This window comes from Opisthorchis viverrini (genome assembly GCF_000715545.1).
Source record: "Opisthorchis viverrini unplaced genomic scaffold opera_v5_107, whole genome shotgun sequence".
Classification (NCBI taxonomy): domain Eukaryota; kingdom Metazoa; phylum Platyhelminthes; class Trematoda; order Opisthorchiida; family Opisthorchiidae; genus Opisthorchis; species Opisthorchis viverrini.
Genome location: NW_008751763.1, coordinates 899757 through 919058, shown reverse-complemented (window position 1 = coordinate 919058; position 19302 = coordinate 899757). Strand labels below are relative to the sequence as shown.

The 19302-nt window shown below is 41.6% G+C and overlaps 2 protein-coding genes across 2 annotated transcripts in view; both read left to right on the top strand.

Annotated features, from left to right (window-relative positions):
* The window catches only part of T265_05593 (hypothetical protein), a gene marked incomplete at both ends in the record, with an annotated part of 12975 nt that extends 4767 nt beyond the window's left edge, over positions 1–8208 (top strand). The window contains 4 exons of the mRNA XM_009170645.1: positions 126–261; positions 2733–2967; positions 3368–3471; positions 8047–8208. Coding sequence (XP_009168909.1) covers positions 126–261; positions 2733–2967; positions 3368–3471; positions 8047–8208 — 637 coding nt within the window. The remainder of the gene's footprint in view (positions 1–125; positions 262–2732; positions 2968–3367; positions 3472–8046) is intronic.
* Positions 8209–8218: 10 nt separating this feature from the next.
* On the top strand, positions 8219–15211 carry T265_05592 (hypothetical protein; the record flags this gene model as incomplete). Its single annotated transcript, XM_009170644.1, has 4 exons — positions 8219–8281; positions 12515–12665; positions 12748–12812; positions 14969–15211. The coding sequence occupies 4 exons, from the start codon at positions 8219–8221 to the stop codon at positions 15209–15211; spliced, it is 522 nt and encodes a 173-aa protein (XP_009168908.1).
* Positions 15212–19302: the final 4091 nt, after the last annotated feature.

Here is a 19302-nt window from a genome sequence, read left to right as displayed (position 1 = left end):
GAAACATCGATGAGACAATACTGGCCTACATGGACTTTGAATGTGCTGATGAATAGTTTAAGACGGTTCCTGTGTCTGCTCGTTTCTGGTAGGTAATCGTCTTTATATATATGACAAACTGTCAGGGAATTGCATACCAGAATTGGTGAGCATAAAAGGATTAACAGACCACCAAGGAATGCAGAAGAATACCAAACGCTGGTCAAAGACTCAGCGATGGTAATACATGCTTTAGACAAGCATATCAAGAAACTCCAGAGAGTTTGAAACTCGCCATTCCACGGTTAGTAGTGTGAACTCCTGCCCGTTCGCTGCTCCTATGGGTGTTCACAAGCAAATTATATCGTCATTATGCTACCCTGCAAATGAACAAAGGGAGGGGTCTCTGTTGTGGTTTCTACGTGGTGGATAGTCAGTCCTTAGAATTTTGTAAACTTGTGACATTTAGATAATGCTGAATTGCCCGGGAAACATCCTGGGGCAGTACTTTTTACCACCGGTGTTTAGTGTTTCGGTGTGTGTGGGTTGTTTACACACGCTTCGGGTTCACTCTCGTGTTTAGAGTCCCTCAGCATGAGCGATTCTACCCCTAACCAACTAAATTACACTTCACTCCGTGTTTTTTACGCCCGATGGGGAAATCGCAGTGAAATTTGCCCTTGAAGATACGAGTGGCACTGACTGAACCAATTAAAAGGGAAACCTGTATAAAAAGTACCGTGGACAGATAAAAACTTGAACTTTTGTTTCCCATCTAAGTGAAGTGGCCAAATATGAAAATCACCACCGACACACGGAACAAATCACTTCAACACGGACCTGGGACCTTCCATGGTTGGCGCACAACACTATTTAGGAGATATGCTAGACCACATAACACTATCGTCCGTAAAACCTTGTGTAACATACGCGCACATGAGGATCACACAGGACGATTGCACCTATCGGACCAGAGGTAGTTCGTATTCAGTGGGCAGTAGGAATAGAGAGACGAGGGCGGTAGATGCTATATTGAGAACTGCCAAGAACTGGTTCTATGGACAAATGGGTTAAAAAACAACGTACAATCAATACTAGCGCAATCGGTAGGAGCAGATGCATTATCAGTGAGTTAGCAGGGCTATTTGGGAGCAATAATTACCAAATGATGTGCAAATGTACAGATACGGGCGTTCAGTCAGTTTGAATTGGCCGTATACAGAAATAACGGAGCAGAAAACAATCAGTACTTTCGGGAGGTAAGGAACTGTCTTTGGCTGATGGCTTTAAGCAGCAGCTTGGGTCACGTGCCAAATGGGGTTGCGCGCTTATGCACGTTTAAAACAAATCTCAAAGAAAGCCGTCTGGTAGATCTGGTATTAATTAATACAAGAAATAAGATCCACCGAGGTGTCGAGTTGGTGGAGTGAATAATCTCTCGTTCCCATCCGACGAGTTCTGAGTTCGACTCCCGGCAGTTCTGCTTTCCCGTCAGGGCGGACGCGGAGATGACACGAATAGCAAGCTAGGACGGACAGGCAACTAAATATTGATATCAATCACTAAGGTGTAAGCAGACCTTAAGGAGCCAAAATCCGGGGATGAGCAACAAGGAAACGAAACGGGATTATAATAAACGGACGACAGTTACTCCACTCATGAGTAGTCAGTACAGAAGAGAGGAATAATCGCTGAACACCACTGATTCACTGGAGGAATCGCCACCTTGAGAACCGTACTGCAAATCTGTTCAGTCCCTGAGGATGGATTGCACATACCTGCCAAGTATTGCTTCATTTGTACGAACGATGATTCAGTTTCGCTGTTTGGGATTTAATGTTCCGAACCGACGGGAACCAGTAACTTTGTATTCACGTAGACATGGTCAGAATTGATCAGTTTTTTTATTTCTCCCAAAATAGTACAATCCAGTGCTGTTCAACTCAATTTCGAGTTCCAGCTAGTTGATGGTTTTAATCTAAGCTAGTATCGTGGTAGCCGATTCGGTTCGACGCAAACTTTAGTCACGTGCTTCATTGGGACGAAATTGTAATTAATCCTCCGAGCGCTGGCGTGAGCTGAGTACCATTTGTCTGAAGTAGTGTTTCTCCGGGATGACACAACAAGGCCTGAGGCTTCAATGCATTGTCACTGTGATTTCAGCTTTCGGGTGACAAGTTTTCCCTTACGACTGGCCGTTCATTAGAACAGGAATCTACAGGAATCTACATTGAACGAACAATGGAACTTAACAGTGTTTCTATAAGCCTGAAATCGCGAAAGTAATCGAAACCACGGTTTATTTTATATCATGTCAGTGGGTTTTCTGACCATAACTCTCTCCAGGGCGCTCCAGGAGTTCACGCAGACTCCGTAGTTTACCCAGCTAAAATTACTTAAGCGCCGAGGTGAAAAACTGCGGTATAAAATTTACCCGAATTGTCACGGATAACTGCATCGTCACTTAAGGTAGTCGTTAATGTAGGTTAAAAAGTTGTTCAACCGACGCACTACGGAAAATTGAAAACAGAATTATCACGAGATATGCTTGGAAAATGTGTTTTAAGCGTCTCTGAAGGTCCATTGAGGGTAATCGGCTTCGTTTCTGAGCAGCGGGTCCCATGACAAGACCAATCACTGAAATCCCACGAAGTATTTTAATTCCTATGCATAAGTTAGCCATTTTCCTGTGTGTGTGGATGCGATACAATGGGATAAGGATAATAATTCCACACGTTTCACTTTGTTTACAGATAATTACACCGGATCCGTGGTTCCTTAATTGCGAAATCGAGAGATACAACTACGACCATTTGACCTCAACAATAAGCCCAGTGCTTGTGAAGACCAATACAACAGATATGGCGGACAAGCAACTGAGACACATTACGGATACTGAAAGCAAACTGTTTGTCCTGAATGAGAAGCTACGTAAGCACCATCCAGGTATTCGATCTTCCGTGGACATACTTTGGGATGAAATATCCGGTGAGTTGGCACTTGACAAGAGCCTTCAGTTTTCAAATGAAGGCGTACAATAAGTAAAAAAATATGACGTAGTTAAAACCTTACGGTTTGGTTCAGTCAAGATGAAATGAAAAACGGTTCCGAGCTTGTGTCGATGAAATTTAAGGCTCCGAAATTTAAAGATTGTAAAACGGTAACAGTGATACCAATCACAATGACACTGATCGTAATGTCATTCGTATTGTTACTACACATATTTCTCACTTTTACGATTCCGAAAGAGACGAAACAAAGATTCTCACGAGGCGTGACGGAAAAGTTCAGTTCAACACACGTAAGTAATATAGAAGTAAGACTGTCCTCTGACAACACACTCCTTGGAAAGAGTAGGTGAAATTTTCTATTATACTTTGCCTTCCAGACGTGATCATGTTCCATGAAGTCGATGACGATTTCAGTTTGCGGCTTTCAAGTAAAACGTTTGACAGCTCGAAAGAATTTCTCAAAAGACAAGTACACAACGAGGTAGGCTTCTTTTGAGCTTCGTCACAACAATTACGTGATTTATGTGTTCTAACTGAGGAAAACTAGATAAAAATATGGACCATTCTTGATTAATGAAGTGTGAGGTTAGCCCATCGGTTAGTAAGCATCCAGTCATACATAACGCATGCAAGAAAGAGGGGCACCGACGACCTGTCGTTTAACTTAGGGTTACTAAGCTGTACCGTCGCATATCATGCATATGCAACTGAACGCCCAATGTACACGTCGTAAACATGCTTAATAGAGCTTCTTCTTGGAACCGTCAGCTCGATTTCGTGATTTCCTAAAAGCATTGAACTGCACCATGAATGTTGGAGGCCTAGTAGGCCAGAAGTGCATACAGACGTCTAAATATGTAGCAGCGGATGCCTTATGGTCATTTCAATTATTATATGGTTATATTCGTTAGAGGACCATGCCCTACACCATGTACTGTTAAGGTGTGATCCTTGACGCACCACAAACTTGGTGATTCCTATATTTTTCGTCCTGCAAACAGCCTATCCAGTCAACTACCTCGTCTTGTCATTCAACTCCGTTTTCATACATGAGGTGACTTCGCAACTGACAACTGAGAAGCAGCCGTTTAGTGACAAGGTCGTCTTTAGCTAGTCTACGGGTGGAACCACTTAAACATATCTTTTTTGTCATTGAAACAAGCCGACTGGCCTCACGTGCTCCAGTTCCCCTGAGCCAACAGGCTTCAAGTTAGCTTCCATTAGCCTGTTACTTTAGTCAGCAGAGATGGTGCTATCACTTTGGACCTGTCCCAGAAGGGCGGACATCTCGCTTAATTTTTCAAAAGTCACGCCGTAGAGTTTGCGCCGCGGATGGGTACAATCATGTTGGCATAATTTTTATAAGTGGAAAAAACCCCAACGTAGACAGTCTATCCAGTAGGAGAGGAGTTTCTGATCAGTTCTAAACCAGTGCGTTTGAAGTGTCCGAGCCACATCAACATCCGATTCGTGAAATTTAAACAAGGGACCTGTTAACGGCATTGACAGACACACTACTAATTCATTAGGTTGTTTCGTTAGGCCAATCAGTTTGGAAGTTTAGTTAACGTATGTGACCCTTCGTAGTATCCGCAATAGCTCATCTGGTGGCGCATCTTATCCACCAGGAAGACTTCAGATATGGTCAAATTAGCACGATACTCCAATGCGCAGGTTGGTCCTCTCGGTGGCATGCTTAGTCCGAACGCAAAACGCAATGATAATGGCCATGGCAGTTAAGTACCGGTATGCATTACTGGTGTCCTGGTGTCAGTCGTCATGCTGAGAGGGTGATTAAAGTCCAAACTAAGGTAAGGTCGCATCCCCAACAGTAGCTTACGTTTTATCATCTGTTTTAAATCGTTCATTTGCAAACAATCATGTTGGTAATAATGGGAGGGTGATTAAAGTCCAAACTAACGTAAGGTCGCGTCCCCAACAGTAGCTTACGTTTCACCATCTGTTTTAAATCGTTCATTTGCAAACACAAATTGCAATAGTCGATTGCTGGAGTTCGCGGATACCCTTCCGGTTGTTCTTTCTGAACTTTCTTGTATCTCGGTACACCTAGTTTTAACGTGAAACCATTCCTACTTGCAATCCGAGCAATAGGTAGAGTTGAGGTCAGTAACCTAGATAACTTGACTAGCTGCCAGAACCGAAGAATCTCGAAAGTCATCAGCGAACACCTTCCATACCAGACATTAAGCTTTCAAGGCACTATTGTAAAGTCACCCTTTTTCGGTACTCGTTCTTTGAAATGCGCCTAACTACCACCTCATTATCTCCGACAGATATAAAACTGACGCTCCCGGTCATCATCGGCTGCTTTCAAGAATGATTTGAAAAACCCCACACAAAATAGACTAATACGGACTTTATCTTGCGTAGCACAAGTGGTTTAATTCGACTTTTTTGATCTACGTGCAGAATGGTCCGAAAAGTGAGACAATGAGAAATCACATGTAAACCTCGGTCAGAATAAGCTATATAAACACAAGGTAGAGACATATTCCGCTGTTTTCAGAAAATCTCGACCGAATAATGTGAGCTGTATGGCCTGGAACAGTCACAAGATTAGCCAGATGAGGGGAGTTACCAGACATTTTCCAGTTATCAAAGGAATGTAGCACTTCAAAGAAGATCGACCCATGTTCATGATTTTCCGCACAATGACTAATCTATCTCCGCCTGTTTACACACTTTACTTTTTAATGAATGAATCACTCTTTGAATATTCGCAAACGAAAAGTATTGTTTTTTACATTCGGAAAATAACGGGCTCGTTAATTGCCTAATCGATTGCACTCCTGGTTTCAACCTGTGAGCCTTCGAAAAACCTCGAATTTTTTCAACACAGCGCATCAGTCACTGGCGAAAAAAAAACATTCTCGAGAAAGGAGGTTTCCTACCCTCTTGATGCGTTGTCGGAAGGGTGCACTGAGGGGTGAAATAAGTATTAAGATATCGCAATATTTGCTTCTTGCACTAAATCTTGTCATGACCTTTGGGCTGTTTACCTCCCGTTGTCCAGGCAAGCTAGCATTTAGCATTATGACTGGATTTCAGATAATCAGCATACTTATAACCTACATCTCATGCAACTTCAAGCGTATCATCCACTGGTAGAAATATGGTACAAGTCTCTCCATTCTTCATTATAATTTTTTGTGTGTTTCATCTCTTCTCCGAAATATGTGCAGGACAAATCGTGCAGTTGAAACTCTGATCCAAAAGTCATGTTGCCCAATCAGTTAGTCGTAGTAGGTTGCCAATTCTGAAACTGTAGCTCTATTCAAACTTTAAACCACGAATGCTAGATTTGAGCCTCCAGATATCTGGGTTGTCGTCACCAACCTATTAAGAGAGGAACTTGGAACAAGCGAATCATCTTTAGTACTTGGAACAGCCGTTAAAGCAATCAACATAAATAAAAAAAAAAGGAAAAAAATGCAAATATCACCAGTCGGGCAACATTTGCAAGTGCACAAATTTTTTGTTATCATCTAGGACCTTTCTAGCTGTAGTGAACAGCTAGCTGGTGACAGAAGGTTGCTAGAGGGAGTGGTGGTCAATCACCCATGCGTGTTGCATCACATGAGTCACATGAGGTAGAAGGCTTGCAAAACCCTCAAGTACGCACAAGGCTACTTCATGTAGAGAGGGCTGGTAACCGAATTGGTTAAAGATTATGACCCCAGTCCATCCTCATTTGCACAGAGTTTCTGAAAGTGAGAATTGTCAAGTGTCACTTTGAACTTTACCGGACGTCATTCCAATCCCAAACAATGATGTAAGACACCATAAAGCGGCTTAATAATTTTCATATCAGTCTTTCATCAGATTCAGGGACGGCGCATTGACAGTAAACCATACACCACTCGCGTGATTCATAAGTAGTATACACCTTTATAGCATGGTTAGTGAGAGGACACTAGTGAACCGACTGCTACAGATGCGTTGTAACATACCTTCTTTAGTCCCTTGAATAGCCAAAACATATCGTTGGATGGGCCATTCACTAGCTGGCCAGTGTATCTTGCTCTGTCGCAGTAAATGAACACAAACATTATTTGCTAGGACACTTGATTTTACAGTGTTACTCTCAACACAAGATGACCAGCAAATCCGATAAAATGATTTATAATCTAATATCATAAAAATATTCCTACTTAAGTGGTGGGTTGTGATACACCTCCCTCCATTGCTTGACCACTCACGTTTCTTTGTGAGAGCCGTTGTTTCTTGAACTTCTAAGACAGAGTGCGTTCTGCAGACAAACATTTGCTGTTCTAATCTTCTCCGAATCCAGATAAGCAAGACCAAATTTGGTCTTCTCTGGGCACGTCTCCAAATGTTTCGGTTGCCTTTCGACGTATAAAAGTTCCAGGATTCTAGAGTTGCCATACTGTATTTATAGTTATCCTAATTCGTCGGTTATAATCTCTTTTAGGCATGCAGCATAGATTATGATGTGTATATTGAATCTGTTCGAATGGTAAGGAATAAGGGGGCATTAAGTCATAATTTTATTGTATAATGCTGCTTAGATAATCCATCCGATTTATAGGGTATAGACGTTCTTGGTCTTACACTGCGTCAATTAGGTTTGGGAAGCATAATTACACACGGATACTGACTAATGCTGTGCTACCATTCTTCATTATCCTATGCACGTGGGAGTCTCAGACTATGACAACCAAACTGTTGAAAGGTCCAGTGAATTAGATATCGATGTTAATACCAACGGTCTTATACCATCATTGTCGTTTGTTTCTCATTTAAGAAATAGACATGGAAACGGTGTTCTCAAGTTAGTTTATAAAGACAAAATAAACAATGTTGAATTAATTTTTGACACCGTCTTAGTGAATTTCTCACCTCCCGAAAAACTCAATATCATTGGAGGATGGATTTTTTTGTCCCTCTTGGGTGGAGCGTTCATTCGAACTGATCTGGCTAATGAGTCTGATTTATATTGTTCCGAATACTAGGACCGCCAATTTTACTCATTTGAAACTACACGGTCTTCCTAATTTTGATTTTATTGTTCCAGCTACCCCCTAAGATGCTGAACAAAAAGCACTACATAAAGATTACTCCACAACGTCTCCTGGGACATCCTAGACGGAAAATTATTGAGGTACATCTTGAGTATATCACAGTTATAAAGGCAACGGAAATGTCGTTTCCCGAGCAATGGAAGGTGGGAACCTAGGGTGTTATCGATGCCCTCAACACTGCACGCGGCGTCAGGACAAATTTCCAGCTACATATTTACGCAGATCGTCGTAAGCTTTAATTTGTTTAACCATGCCTTTTTGGTTCAGCCTACTGACATTCTGCGAGTAACATAAAGTTTGAGAGCAAACGACAGGATAGTAAATTGGTTACCGAATTTCCCCGACGGAGAACACTGCTTACATGGATCCTTCGAAATTGAACAACCGGTTACGCCGTTTACTTTTATGCAGCGTTTTATCACGGATAGTGAATAAGTTCGGGATTCACTCGGGAATGGAGACCGAATTGAAGACCCTGTACACAAAAACCCGTGTTTTACTGACTGGCGTTTCGGCTTGAGTGTACATGCAGTGCACGTTTTTGCAAATTTCCAGAATGCTCTATTTGACAGTTACTCCGTTGTTTATGTATGTGTGCGTATGTGGAAGAAACAACGACATCACTTACCGATTTAGTGCGGCTACTGATATTTTATCATCGTCACAGTAGCCTGAAAGAGGGTAGTGAAAGATCAAGATAGACTGGACTGAAAAGTTCCAGAATCTCTTCACGACCGACCACCTATAAGTAGCGAAAAAGAGTGATAAAATTCACCCGTTGTGCCAGACTTCCATATGAGAATTCGTTGCTCGAGGAGCTAGTCAATACGTGTGAATACGTCGCTTAAACCTCGTGATTAAAGGTGAGCGGTGCTGTCTTTTCTAAGTCCATGAGCAGCCGCTGATTGCTCAACGTTTAACTTTTCGAGCTACGAGCCGAGAAGTCGGATTCCCATGCAGATTTTCTCGGCTTTTCAAAATAGATCAGCTTCACTGAAAGGATCAAATCTCATTTTAAATCTACGAAATATTTGCATAATACAAACTACCTAATGAATTCTACAGTCAATCCGCTGTTCACATGCATGTTTGTCAAACGAGAGTGCCTGATTAAATTAAATGACAAAGCGTCTCTGAGGTTGAAATCTCCCCTGAAGAGGGACTATATCATCTTAGTTGGACTGCGGTGCTACGAATATCAAGTCGGAAACCGAAACTATCTTCAATAAACGAAAATGCATTGATGGTTATTTAAATTCGATCGAATACTTTATTTTCATGGGTTTCAGTGGATGCAACCCCCCCGAACTTCATGTAAAATGCTGTTACAAATCTCATTTGTTTCCTCGCAGAGCGTCCACAATTTCTGGGTATATCTTTTCATCGTCAAGTTACATGAGAGTACTACGTTTAGTAACAGGTGACTTCAATGTTGTTCCTTTTTTGTGTGCATCCAGGGCACAAAGAAAATTTGTTGATTAGGTAAAACGTTTGTAACTCCAGCTGAATTCGGTCAAACAAAAAGTTTCTTCGTGCAAACCCCAGACAACGTATAAGTTTGACAATGTTTTGTGATTGAAACTAAGTCAATAAGGCCAAGAGTAATCAGCGCTTAAGGGTTGTCTACTCGGATATCATTAGGGCAATAACTATTTATTTAAGTATTCAAGCAAGTACGAAAATGTTATACGAAACGATTACGTCACATTACATTTTATTTAAGCAACAAAACCAAGAAGCGTCGGCAGGCTTCTCTGGCGATTTGCTACATGACTAGATCAATGGCACAACTACTTGACAAAACGACTCGGAACTGTTTTGTCCACCTGCTAGGTTTCCACAAAATTCACTTCGACCAATGCACGCAGATCGATATCCATGATGGCATAGCAGACGGTAATCGCAAAGTGTGACTGATTTTCGCATACCCGTTGATGGCGCACTGAAAGCGAAACAATGTTCTAGGACCATCTGATCTGTGGGCCTAACCATTGAACGGCAAACAAGCAGTCGTCAGGATTTCAGATTTATTCCCTCTCTTATTCGAAGTGTTTTTTTAGAGTGCAATTCAACCGCCGGTCGAGAATAACAGCGATTTGCTCAGCTTCTTGGCAGTTTTAATAGTTCCATTGCTGGCTGATGCTCCCCAGTCTCTGTTGGTTTCATTTCCCACAGAAAGCATGTTGTTAGACTTAACTTGGTGCTACTGTCCTCCGCTTTATAAGTAGAATGGAATCAGAAACTTTGGATTGAACAGGCTGCATCCGCCATTTACCCACTTGAAGCTGAACGAGTGTGCCAGTCTTGAAAAAAAGCAGCAATACACTTCATATTCACCACATATTTCACGAGCTTATTGGATCACGGTTGATAGAATTTGATGTGAAGAGTAACCAGTCTTGGCAACTGGGCAACACAGTCGTTTGGCGTGTCTGTTTTGGACATGGATAAGCCATTCACTCTGGGTCTTAAATTCGTTGTATTCAAAACTTTTTATTTAACACTTCCATTTAGGTGAAACCTTTTGATTGGCATGCATTATTTAGTATTTCATCCCCATACCACTTCATTACCCAGATTATTTCCGCAACGCTTATCGGTGGTAGTGCTAGGAGATTTAGTAATTTTCAGCTGAGGTTTCGCCGTTTGGGTGGAGCTCACCTAGACCCAAAAGCCGAGAATGACTGCAAAGCTGCTTTATCTTTATTGGGAATCCTGAACAATGCGCATTATGCTCAGAAATTTTTGAACCTACGACAAAGACGAAGGTGTTTAAGTGGTCGATGGCCTTGGAAATGGACCACAAATTCGCCTCAAATATCTGATAAATTCTCAGGCCCAAGGCTGGGAAACTACCAGGCCTTCGCGAAGATCCACCAGTGTAACGGTGATACTACTGATCGGGAGGCACGCGAGTAGTATGTGTTGTTCGTAGAATTTCGCTTTGCGTCGATTGAAAAAGGGAATTCTGTTGCGAAATTCGCGGGGCCACTTTGAAACATTTGCTTGGATTTGACCGACGAATGATTGGAGTCAATGAATCTACAGGAAAACTCGTTCGGGAGAAGATCTGTGTCCAGTTTTTGTAACTAAGATGCAGATTAGAGTTTTGCTTCCTTGTTCAATGGTCTGTAACCGGTCAGTTGGCATTTCCGAATAAATAACTCCGCAGCGAAGGCCTTCTTCCTTTCTTCAGTAATCAGCGAAAAATTGCCCACTATTCAATGGAATTTCTGAATGGCGACTTCTCAGTCGAAGTTCCGCGGTCTTGTGAAATCATTCTACTTTCTGAGCCGCTTATAATTTATACAGGTTCGGACACCGTTCCCCTCCGCTCTACATGAATTTGGCGAAAACGTATTGAAAACAAGCATGGCTACAATCAAATCAAAGAAGTAATCAGCGAAAAATTGCACACAATTCAATGGAATTTCTGAATGGCGATTTCTCAGTAGAAGTTCCGCGGTCTTGTGGAATCGTTCTACTTTCTGAGCCGCTTATAATTTATACCTTCCAGGTTCGGACACCGTTCCCCTCCGCTCTACATGAATTTGGCGAAAACGTATTGAAAACAAGCATGGCTACAATCAAAGAGCGTCAGGGCCGGTCATTGGCAAGCTACAATGGGGACAATGTGCCAAACAAATCGATATGTTGGTTATATTATCGTTCAGCCGAAATCGTTGCGCAAAAGCTATCCTATATTTCGCTAAGGCTGACATCCAAAATATTAGACCAGGGTTCCCTTGCGAAAAGAGGGAAGGAGAATAAAGATTGCTCTCAAGTTTTATGACTTAGGATTCAAATATGGAATATAGTTTAACAAGCTGAAACATCACGCTTTTTCAGACAAGGCAAATTTGGTTGAAGAATGAAAAATTTGAGAGAATAATTTGGATTTCAACACCATCCTAACTTTCAAGAAGGCCTTCGAATTATCTCTTTCTTGAAAATACACAAACAAACCACGGGATAGTGAATTAGACCAACTGACCTTTTCGACCAGTTCGCCGCAAAAGCAACCATATTTCCATTGTCTTAAAACACAGTAAACTGGTACTGGTTTTATCAAAGTAGTGTTGAGTTATAGCTGAACGGGATCCGCGTACGGAATGGTTGATGATAGAACAGATTGTCAGAAACATTCAAAAAATTAATAAATTGGGCATCGGGATTGCAGAGCTCCATTCCAACCTCAGGTCTGAAGCTTTGAATAAAGGTTGTATTTGACGCCGTTTGAATTCACACGTGACAGGAGAAGGAACCACATTGTCACCAATTTACACAAAAGAGTTTTAAGTTAAAAACTCGCAGGTCAAATGACGTTCCAGTCTATTTGGATTTTGAAGCCCGATCAGAAGGTTCATTAGTATATGCGTAGAACTCGCACATGGGATAAAAATGGAAGATCACCATGAAATTGGCCAATCTTTATCGTTTATTGACTGTCTCTCAACCAAGACAAGAAGCTGGTCGGGTGGAATTCAGGTGTCACTGGCTTTTAATGAAATAACAAGGTCGAAAATGTTGGTGAAATGGTGGAGGATCAGCGTAACATTTATTATAGTCCTCATGTTAATGCACATCGCCCACAGCAGCGTCAGTCGCTTGAGTATTCTCTCCTTTGTCATGATCATCAATGGCGTCAATCGTTTCATATCCTGAATCGAATATTATTCATTTTCATTTATTAGGGATAGAACTGGATGCCTTGTTGGAGAAAAAGGATTTTGTTGAGTATTTGGACGACTGTGACCTGGTAAGTTCATTGTGCACAAAGCCTGATCATAAGAGTTACTTCGAAAGAAACTACCAAGGATGATCTTCAGAGACCGATTCACAGAAAAAAAACCTAAGCGCAGACAAAGAGCTGTGTATAACTCAGTCAGCTCCGTTAATTTAAGTCCTATGTATTATCGTCAAATTCATTGACGGGTCGGTATGTTGAAAATGTCAAGAGTTGGTACAAGAGATCAGGGAGACTAACCTGTGATCTTATGTAAACAAGCCAAGGAAATGAAGGGTGTAAAATGTTACAACCTCGTTGGAATCATCATTCCTCATCATAATATCATTTTCCAACACTGATGCTTCACTGAATACCACGGCATGGTTGTCTGCATGAATCATAGTTGTATGGGGCTGGGGTACCTCCAAGGCGCTCCGATTTCGACAGGAAGAAGACCAGGGTCCTGCAACAAAACCTTTGGCTCAAAAGCCTGGCTGAAGTGCAGCCGAGTTTGGCGGAAAATGCCAGTGCAATACAATTTTTAAAGATCAGGTCACCACACATGTTCGAACCTTCAAAAGACTGTGTTGATCAAGCCTCAAGATTTCCGCGAGTTTGTTTATTATCATTTTGTACAAAAGTGTAACTAAGATTCATTTATACAGTCTACCTAAATAGTGATGGCGGGAAATGGGAAATGAAAAAACTGTTTAGCTAACATCACTGCATGCGGGTGGAAAGATCCGGTGTTCTAGCTCATTTATGGAGTTTTTCGTCAAAACATTCAGTTGAAGAAGAACGTGAACAAGAGATTCAGCTGGGATTCAGTTTAGTCTCCTATGAAGACCAAATTGGTATACGAATGAGTGTGTTTGTAAAATTCCGTACAATCTGGGTTCAAGAAAAACACCAGGTTGACGAGAACTCGGGAACTGCGCTCATTTGATGAGCCCAAAGTGGGCGTGGTTGTGGGCTGTAGAAGATCTTTCAGCAAATTTATGAGTAGTGTGTCATGTCAAAAAGCTCTACAGTTCAATTGATAATAAAATCCAATGGCTGTTGAAGTGAGTGGGAATAATTTTTATTAGTCAGGGTTACCGGTGACTTTGAAATGATGTCATAACTGGAACCACAAACTACTTCAGCCTTGTGTCAATCATCACCCGATTCGGAAGAGAATGACCATTCTAACCGCGTGTGGGTGGAGACAACCCAAGAGACCTTTATTTAAATAAAAAGCGTCTTGACCCATTGGAATTGTTTCGTATGTTGAAAGGTGTCATATGAACAAATTATCCACCATTTTGGTGACTTCAATAAGAGGCATCTTCTGCTGCACGTGGAACACTTGTGCATGCACTAATTTCGCTTTGGAATTCGATCGAAGTTTCTTCAGTGTTGTTGGCATTCCCATGAGACTTGTGATTGGTCAAGGTTCGGATCATGATTACTGGTTATTGAACTCCCGAAAAACTCTAGTCTTAAGCATGCACAACGTTCCTGAAGTCAGTAACAAGTTTCGTGTTTTATTACATGAAATTTTCATACTCATTGTGACGATGATGAAAGGACTGGCATGTGGACAAATTACACCACTCAGGGTCAGCGCCAATTATGACTAATAAATAAATGTGAGTTGCCGAGGTGTTTCAAACCAGAATGACCATCTAAGGTAAAGACGTACACGCTACACATAAGGCTGCCAAAAATTCTTCGAAGGCTCACAGCCAGTTACGCCTTTTTTGGGGCTTGTCAATTAGGCGCAGTCTCCAAGCTGATGAGCGCGTATCCCGTGCACGAATTAGCAGTGAACAACCTGAACAAATGAAAGGTGAGCCGGTAATGGTTTGAAGACCATGAGCCAGATTTGTGAACATCTCACGGGGTGATTTGAGCATTACCAACTCTAATAGTTCATTGGAAAACGACTTGCATGACAGTAGTTACTTGGGTCTAGCCGACTACCAGCTAGAAAACATCGGGATTATAATCCCCTAAAATAGCATGACGTGTTTCATTTTGCCTACAGTAAGGACTGTCTCAAATCGCCTTCCCCCACCGCCTCAACACCAAGACAAGCAGATCCACACAGTTCCTTTCTTTTCTAACGTCATTCTGGCTTAGCAATATTTACTCAATCGAAATTCACTGTCGACTGTTTTTGTACTTTTCTTCCTCCCCTGCAGTTAGATGAAATACTGTCTTTCCTTCAACCAAGTTCGTATGACTGTTTTCCACAGCTTCGTCATGTGGACGTCAACGATAATACCTACTTGCGAATGAATGTACTGTTCCCCGAAGCCGCATTTCAAGCACCAGGAATAAATGTGAACTCGGATTTGGAGTTTACAGGAATGCTGAAGAACAAGTGTTCTGAAAACCACTATGTGCTTTACTCATTTGGAAGGGGCGCAGTCTATGGTAACTAACAAACGTGACATCTTGTTTACTCTGAATTTCTAAAAAGCAGTCACTCAGATAGAGAATCCATAGCAAGGTGGCACAAGACTCATAGTCAAAGGATCACACGGTTAGTAATCACTGTTTGGCCATAGGATGTAGATTCAAATAGATCGGGTTTCGTAATTACGCAAACAAAATATCCACGAGATGAGAAGTAAACGGCGGCTGTATATTTTATATACAGCTTTTAGCTTATATATTTTGGTAAGCATAACTCATAAGTGGGGTATAAACTGGCGTAGTGTAGGCATATAGATATATTTTACATGAGAAATTCAAGGGGCAAAATGTTTTTGATATCGAAATAAGTGAAGATTGGATGTGTGCAAATCCGTTCAGATAATAACTGGTCATTTGAGCTAGGTTGAAGTTGTATACATATGATGAATACAGCAAAATGTTAAACAAACAAATATCTAGATTCAGTATATTGAAACAAGCTAGAGGATGAGCTGTGTGATTTTCTCATTCCCATTTTTTTTATCTTACTGTCGTTTTCTAATTGGAAGCTATCTATGCTGAAAAGTCTGGAGGCACTGTACAGCTGTCTCGTCCTTACTGGAAATCATCAGTGGTACGAATCTCACGAAATTCCAGTGAGGATTATCGAACGCGCGACTTCGTGGGTGGTAGTTTGAACAACTGACAGCTTGCGAAGTACACTCATTTGCAAACAAATTTGATTCTGCGGGAGACTCACCTAGAATCCAACTGAATCTCTTGTTTATGATGGCTATGAGCGGCTGATCATTGGTGTGAGTAACTCGACATGATATAACACCATTCATCCTTCAATCACGAGATACACATTACCTGGTCATATGTGTTGACTGACTCCTCTTGTGACGAGTTCTCAAAGTCGTGTGCTCGGCTTTTCAGCATAGATTGGGCTTCACCTAAAAAACAAATTCACTAGGAAATGCTCCTAATCTCCTCAATCAGCCAGAAGCTTCTAAGTAATTTAATGAGGCTAATGCACTGATTCAACACTGACCAACAACTACGCAGATATCCGCGTGCGCTCGAAAATTTCAGAATTCGGGATGAATATTGACAAGCATGAAGAAGTCTTTGGAACACTGAAGGTAATACGAAAGTTACCCGTGATTCGGGGACAAGAAATTTATTTGCTAGTTGGTGCCCAAAACACTGTAATCCAAGGTCTTTCCAAAGCCAGTCTGAGAGCTGCTCTTATTTTGTATCCAAACGGTAGGAAAAGAAATGTGGAAAACCACAAAATTACAGCGTCCAGAAGAGAAGCATCAGAGTTGAAGACTGACGTTGTTTTGTCGACGATTTTCGGGATCTTCGACTGAATCCTAGGGCGATTAGGCAACGTGTTAGATGCATACAATCAGGTCCATGTCTTTCAAACTCTGACATTCCACTGATAAGTTAGCATCGTTAAATGGCCTTTTTATTTTTTATCACTTTTGCAATCACAATCTGCGATTGTGGTCTACCACTGACGGTAAACATTGGCGGCTTTGCGGCAGCGTTTATTAAAACACTGCAGTCTAGAGAACCGAATTGCCCAAATAGTTTGGTAAAGAGGGTATAGAACTTTGCATGCTGATGCAAGGCCGAATTCTCAGTCACTACGTGACAGGAACGAACTAAGTGGTTACAAGCTATTAGACACGGAAGTAGAGTACTTATTTGAACAGAGCTTTTGGAAAAAGCAACATTCTCTGGCGTTTACATTTCTAAACGTTTTCTAAACACCTGAAAGTAACTAATAAATATGATAAAATAATTTAGTAATTTCTAAACCAACCTTCCACCAGATTCAGAGATGGCGATCTACAATATTTGGCCAGATGCAACTCGCGTGTTTCATCAGTAGTATACTGGGTTGCATTTGGTTGAAGAGCACGTCGTCTTGGTTGCGACTGGAATACTTATATGTACACATAGAATTCCGCGCCAGTTGTCTGATGTATAACGAACAGAAAATGGGAATATCTCTTGACAGGAAACTCTTCCATTAGGAAACGTACATGTCCGACTATCAGAGACATCCTGTCCTGTTGTCTGCTGAAACGGAATCACTGGGTTAAAAGTTCTCTACGCCGTCGAACCAGGGTTACTAGTCGGCTGTCAAATTTAACGACTGTTTTGTAAGTTGGTTGTATTATCATGTGGCATTAGTGTGATCTTCTTAAGTACGTTTCATTTAACCCTACCGTCAACCAGCGTAACGTGTCCCAATTTTAATACAGTTTAAAGATGAGGAACGGAAAGTCTAAGGTTGGCATGACGATGCTGACCCAGCAAATGACCGGTGAGATCAGAACTCTGTGGCAAAACTGGGCATATTGTCATGCTGCACCATGTTGCAATTACTTGATATCGATTTGCTTGGATGATTCCGCAACAAATTACAAAGATTTGTCTAGAGAAGACCAGCTTGCTCTTTACAATGGATTTGAAATTCGAAAGAGCTTAATTCATTGTCCCATTTACACAGAGTATGTCAGATCTGCTCTGGGAGGACCCCGGTGGGAAGAGTGAGACACAAAACAAACAGTCTGATAGAAACTGAAATTCCAAAGAAATTTTTTTGTACGTGTTCGAATCAGAGCATTTAGAAGAGACAGAACTTGTATCCGGTTACTAGCCTAGGCTAATTTCATATGCGGTGCCAGTGAGATTGCTGAATGACGCAGTTGAAGGAACTTTCAACGAGCGAATCTTGGATTTTTATTTACTAGCGTGCCCCTTAGAAGCATCGTTGGTTCATCACAGAGCGCACTCACTCGATGAAACAGAACGCCTTTAGGTCACCTGGGCTGAGCAAAGATGGATTGGAAAATGGTTTGTTGAATTCACCCGAACCTTTACCTTTTAGTGGAGATCCGAGCTGTCAGTCAGGTCAATCTATGCTGAAGGGATGAGAAGCAGGATAAGTTTTCCCATTCTTACTGGAGATCATTGGAAGTGCGCATCTAACAAAACTTCGGATAGTCTCCAACCCACAACCTCCCGGCTAGTAGCGTAAACACCTAACCGTTCGGCCACGAGCGGCTGATCAGCTATTTTCTTAGCTATTACTTTGACGGGGTATTGCGACACTTATAATCAACCGAGAGAACCACATCACGCGGTCACATGTTGACTATCTCCTCCAGTGGTGACTTCTCAGGTGAAAGTTCCACTTATCTTGTGAAATTATCATTCCTCTGAACCACCTATTGACTGATCAGTACATAAGAAGTTTTGGTATTTTTTCATGGAACAAACTACTCACAAGTTTGCTGAGAATTCTTCGGCAGCCTACGACCGGTTTCGCCATTCTTGGGGCTCATCAGATGTACTATATGGACGAGACTACCTGGGGTTTCCAGTAGAGGTTGCATCCTGCAAGTAAAGTCAGTCCGCATATACAGAGAGGGTATAGCATCATCATCATCATCATCATTTAATCGAACAGTTCAAGTCACGTGGTAGGGGTTGACTTGCTCCTCAATTGACAAATTCTCAGAAGGAAGGCCAATCGAACTTGTGGTATTTGTTTATGAACAGATTACTTATGTCGTGTAGCGAGTTAGGGATTTGAGAATTTTATTTGAAGTCGTATTCTACGTGCTGGTGTAATGTACGGTGACAATCTGTCCCATAAATGTCATAGCATCTTGCAACCCAATGTGGATACCTTCATCCCTTGTAGCCGGTTGACAAGTTCAGTAGGTGACAAACTAGTCACATGCCGATTTCTAAAGGACTTCTGATGTGTAGTGGCTAGTCTCTCACAAGTTCAAAAGGGTAGCAACAGGGTGGGACTGGCAGTCAGCACAAGGTGTGAGAATGCCAGCAGTGCGTGGAATATTTTTGGCTTATGCCATCTCTGGATAACCCCAACTAGCTAGTATGCGTGACTTTCTGGATACTACCTTTCATAGAATTAATAAAATTTCGGAGAGTGTCATCTTCGCAAATGGGTCACACTTTAAATTGTGAATTTCTGGGGTTTCCATAGTCTGTTTTACAAGACTTTGTATCCTATTCAGAGGGGTGATAAGCCAAGATCTGGAGGCCAATAACGACACTTTATACG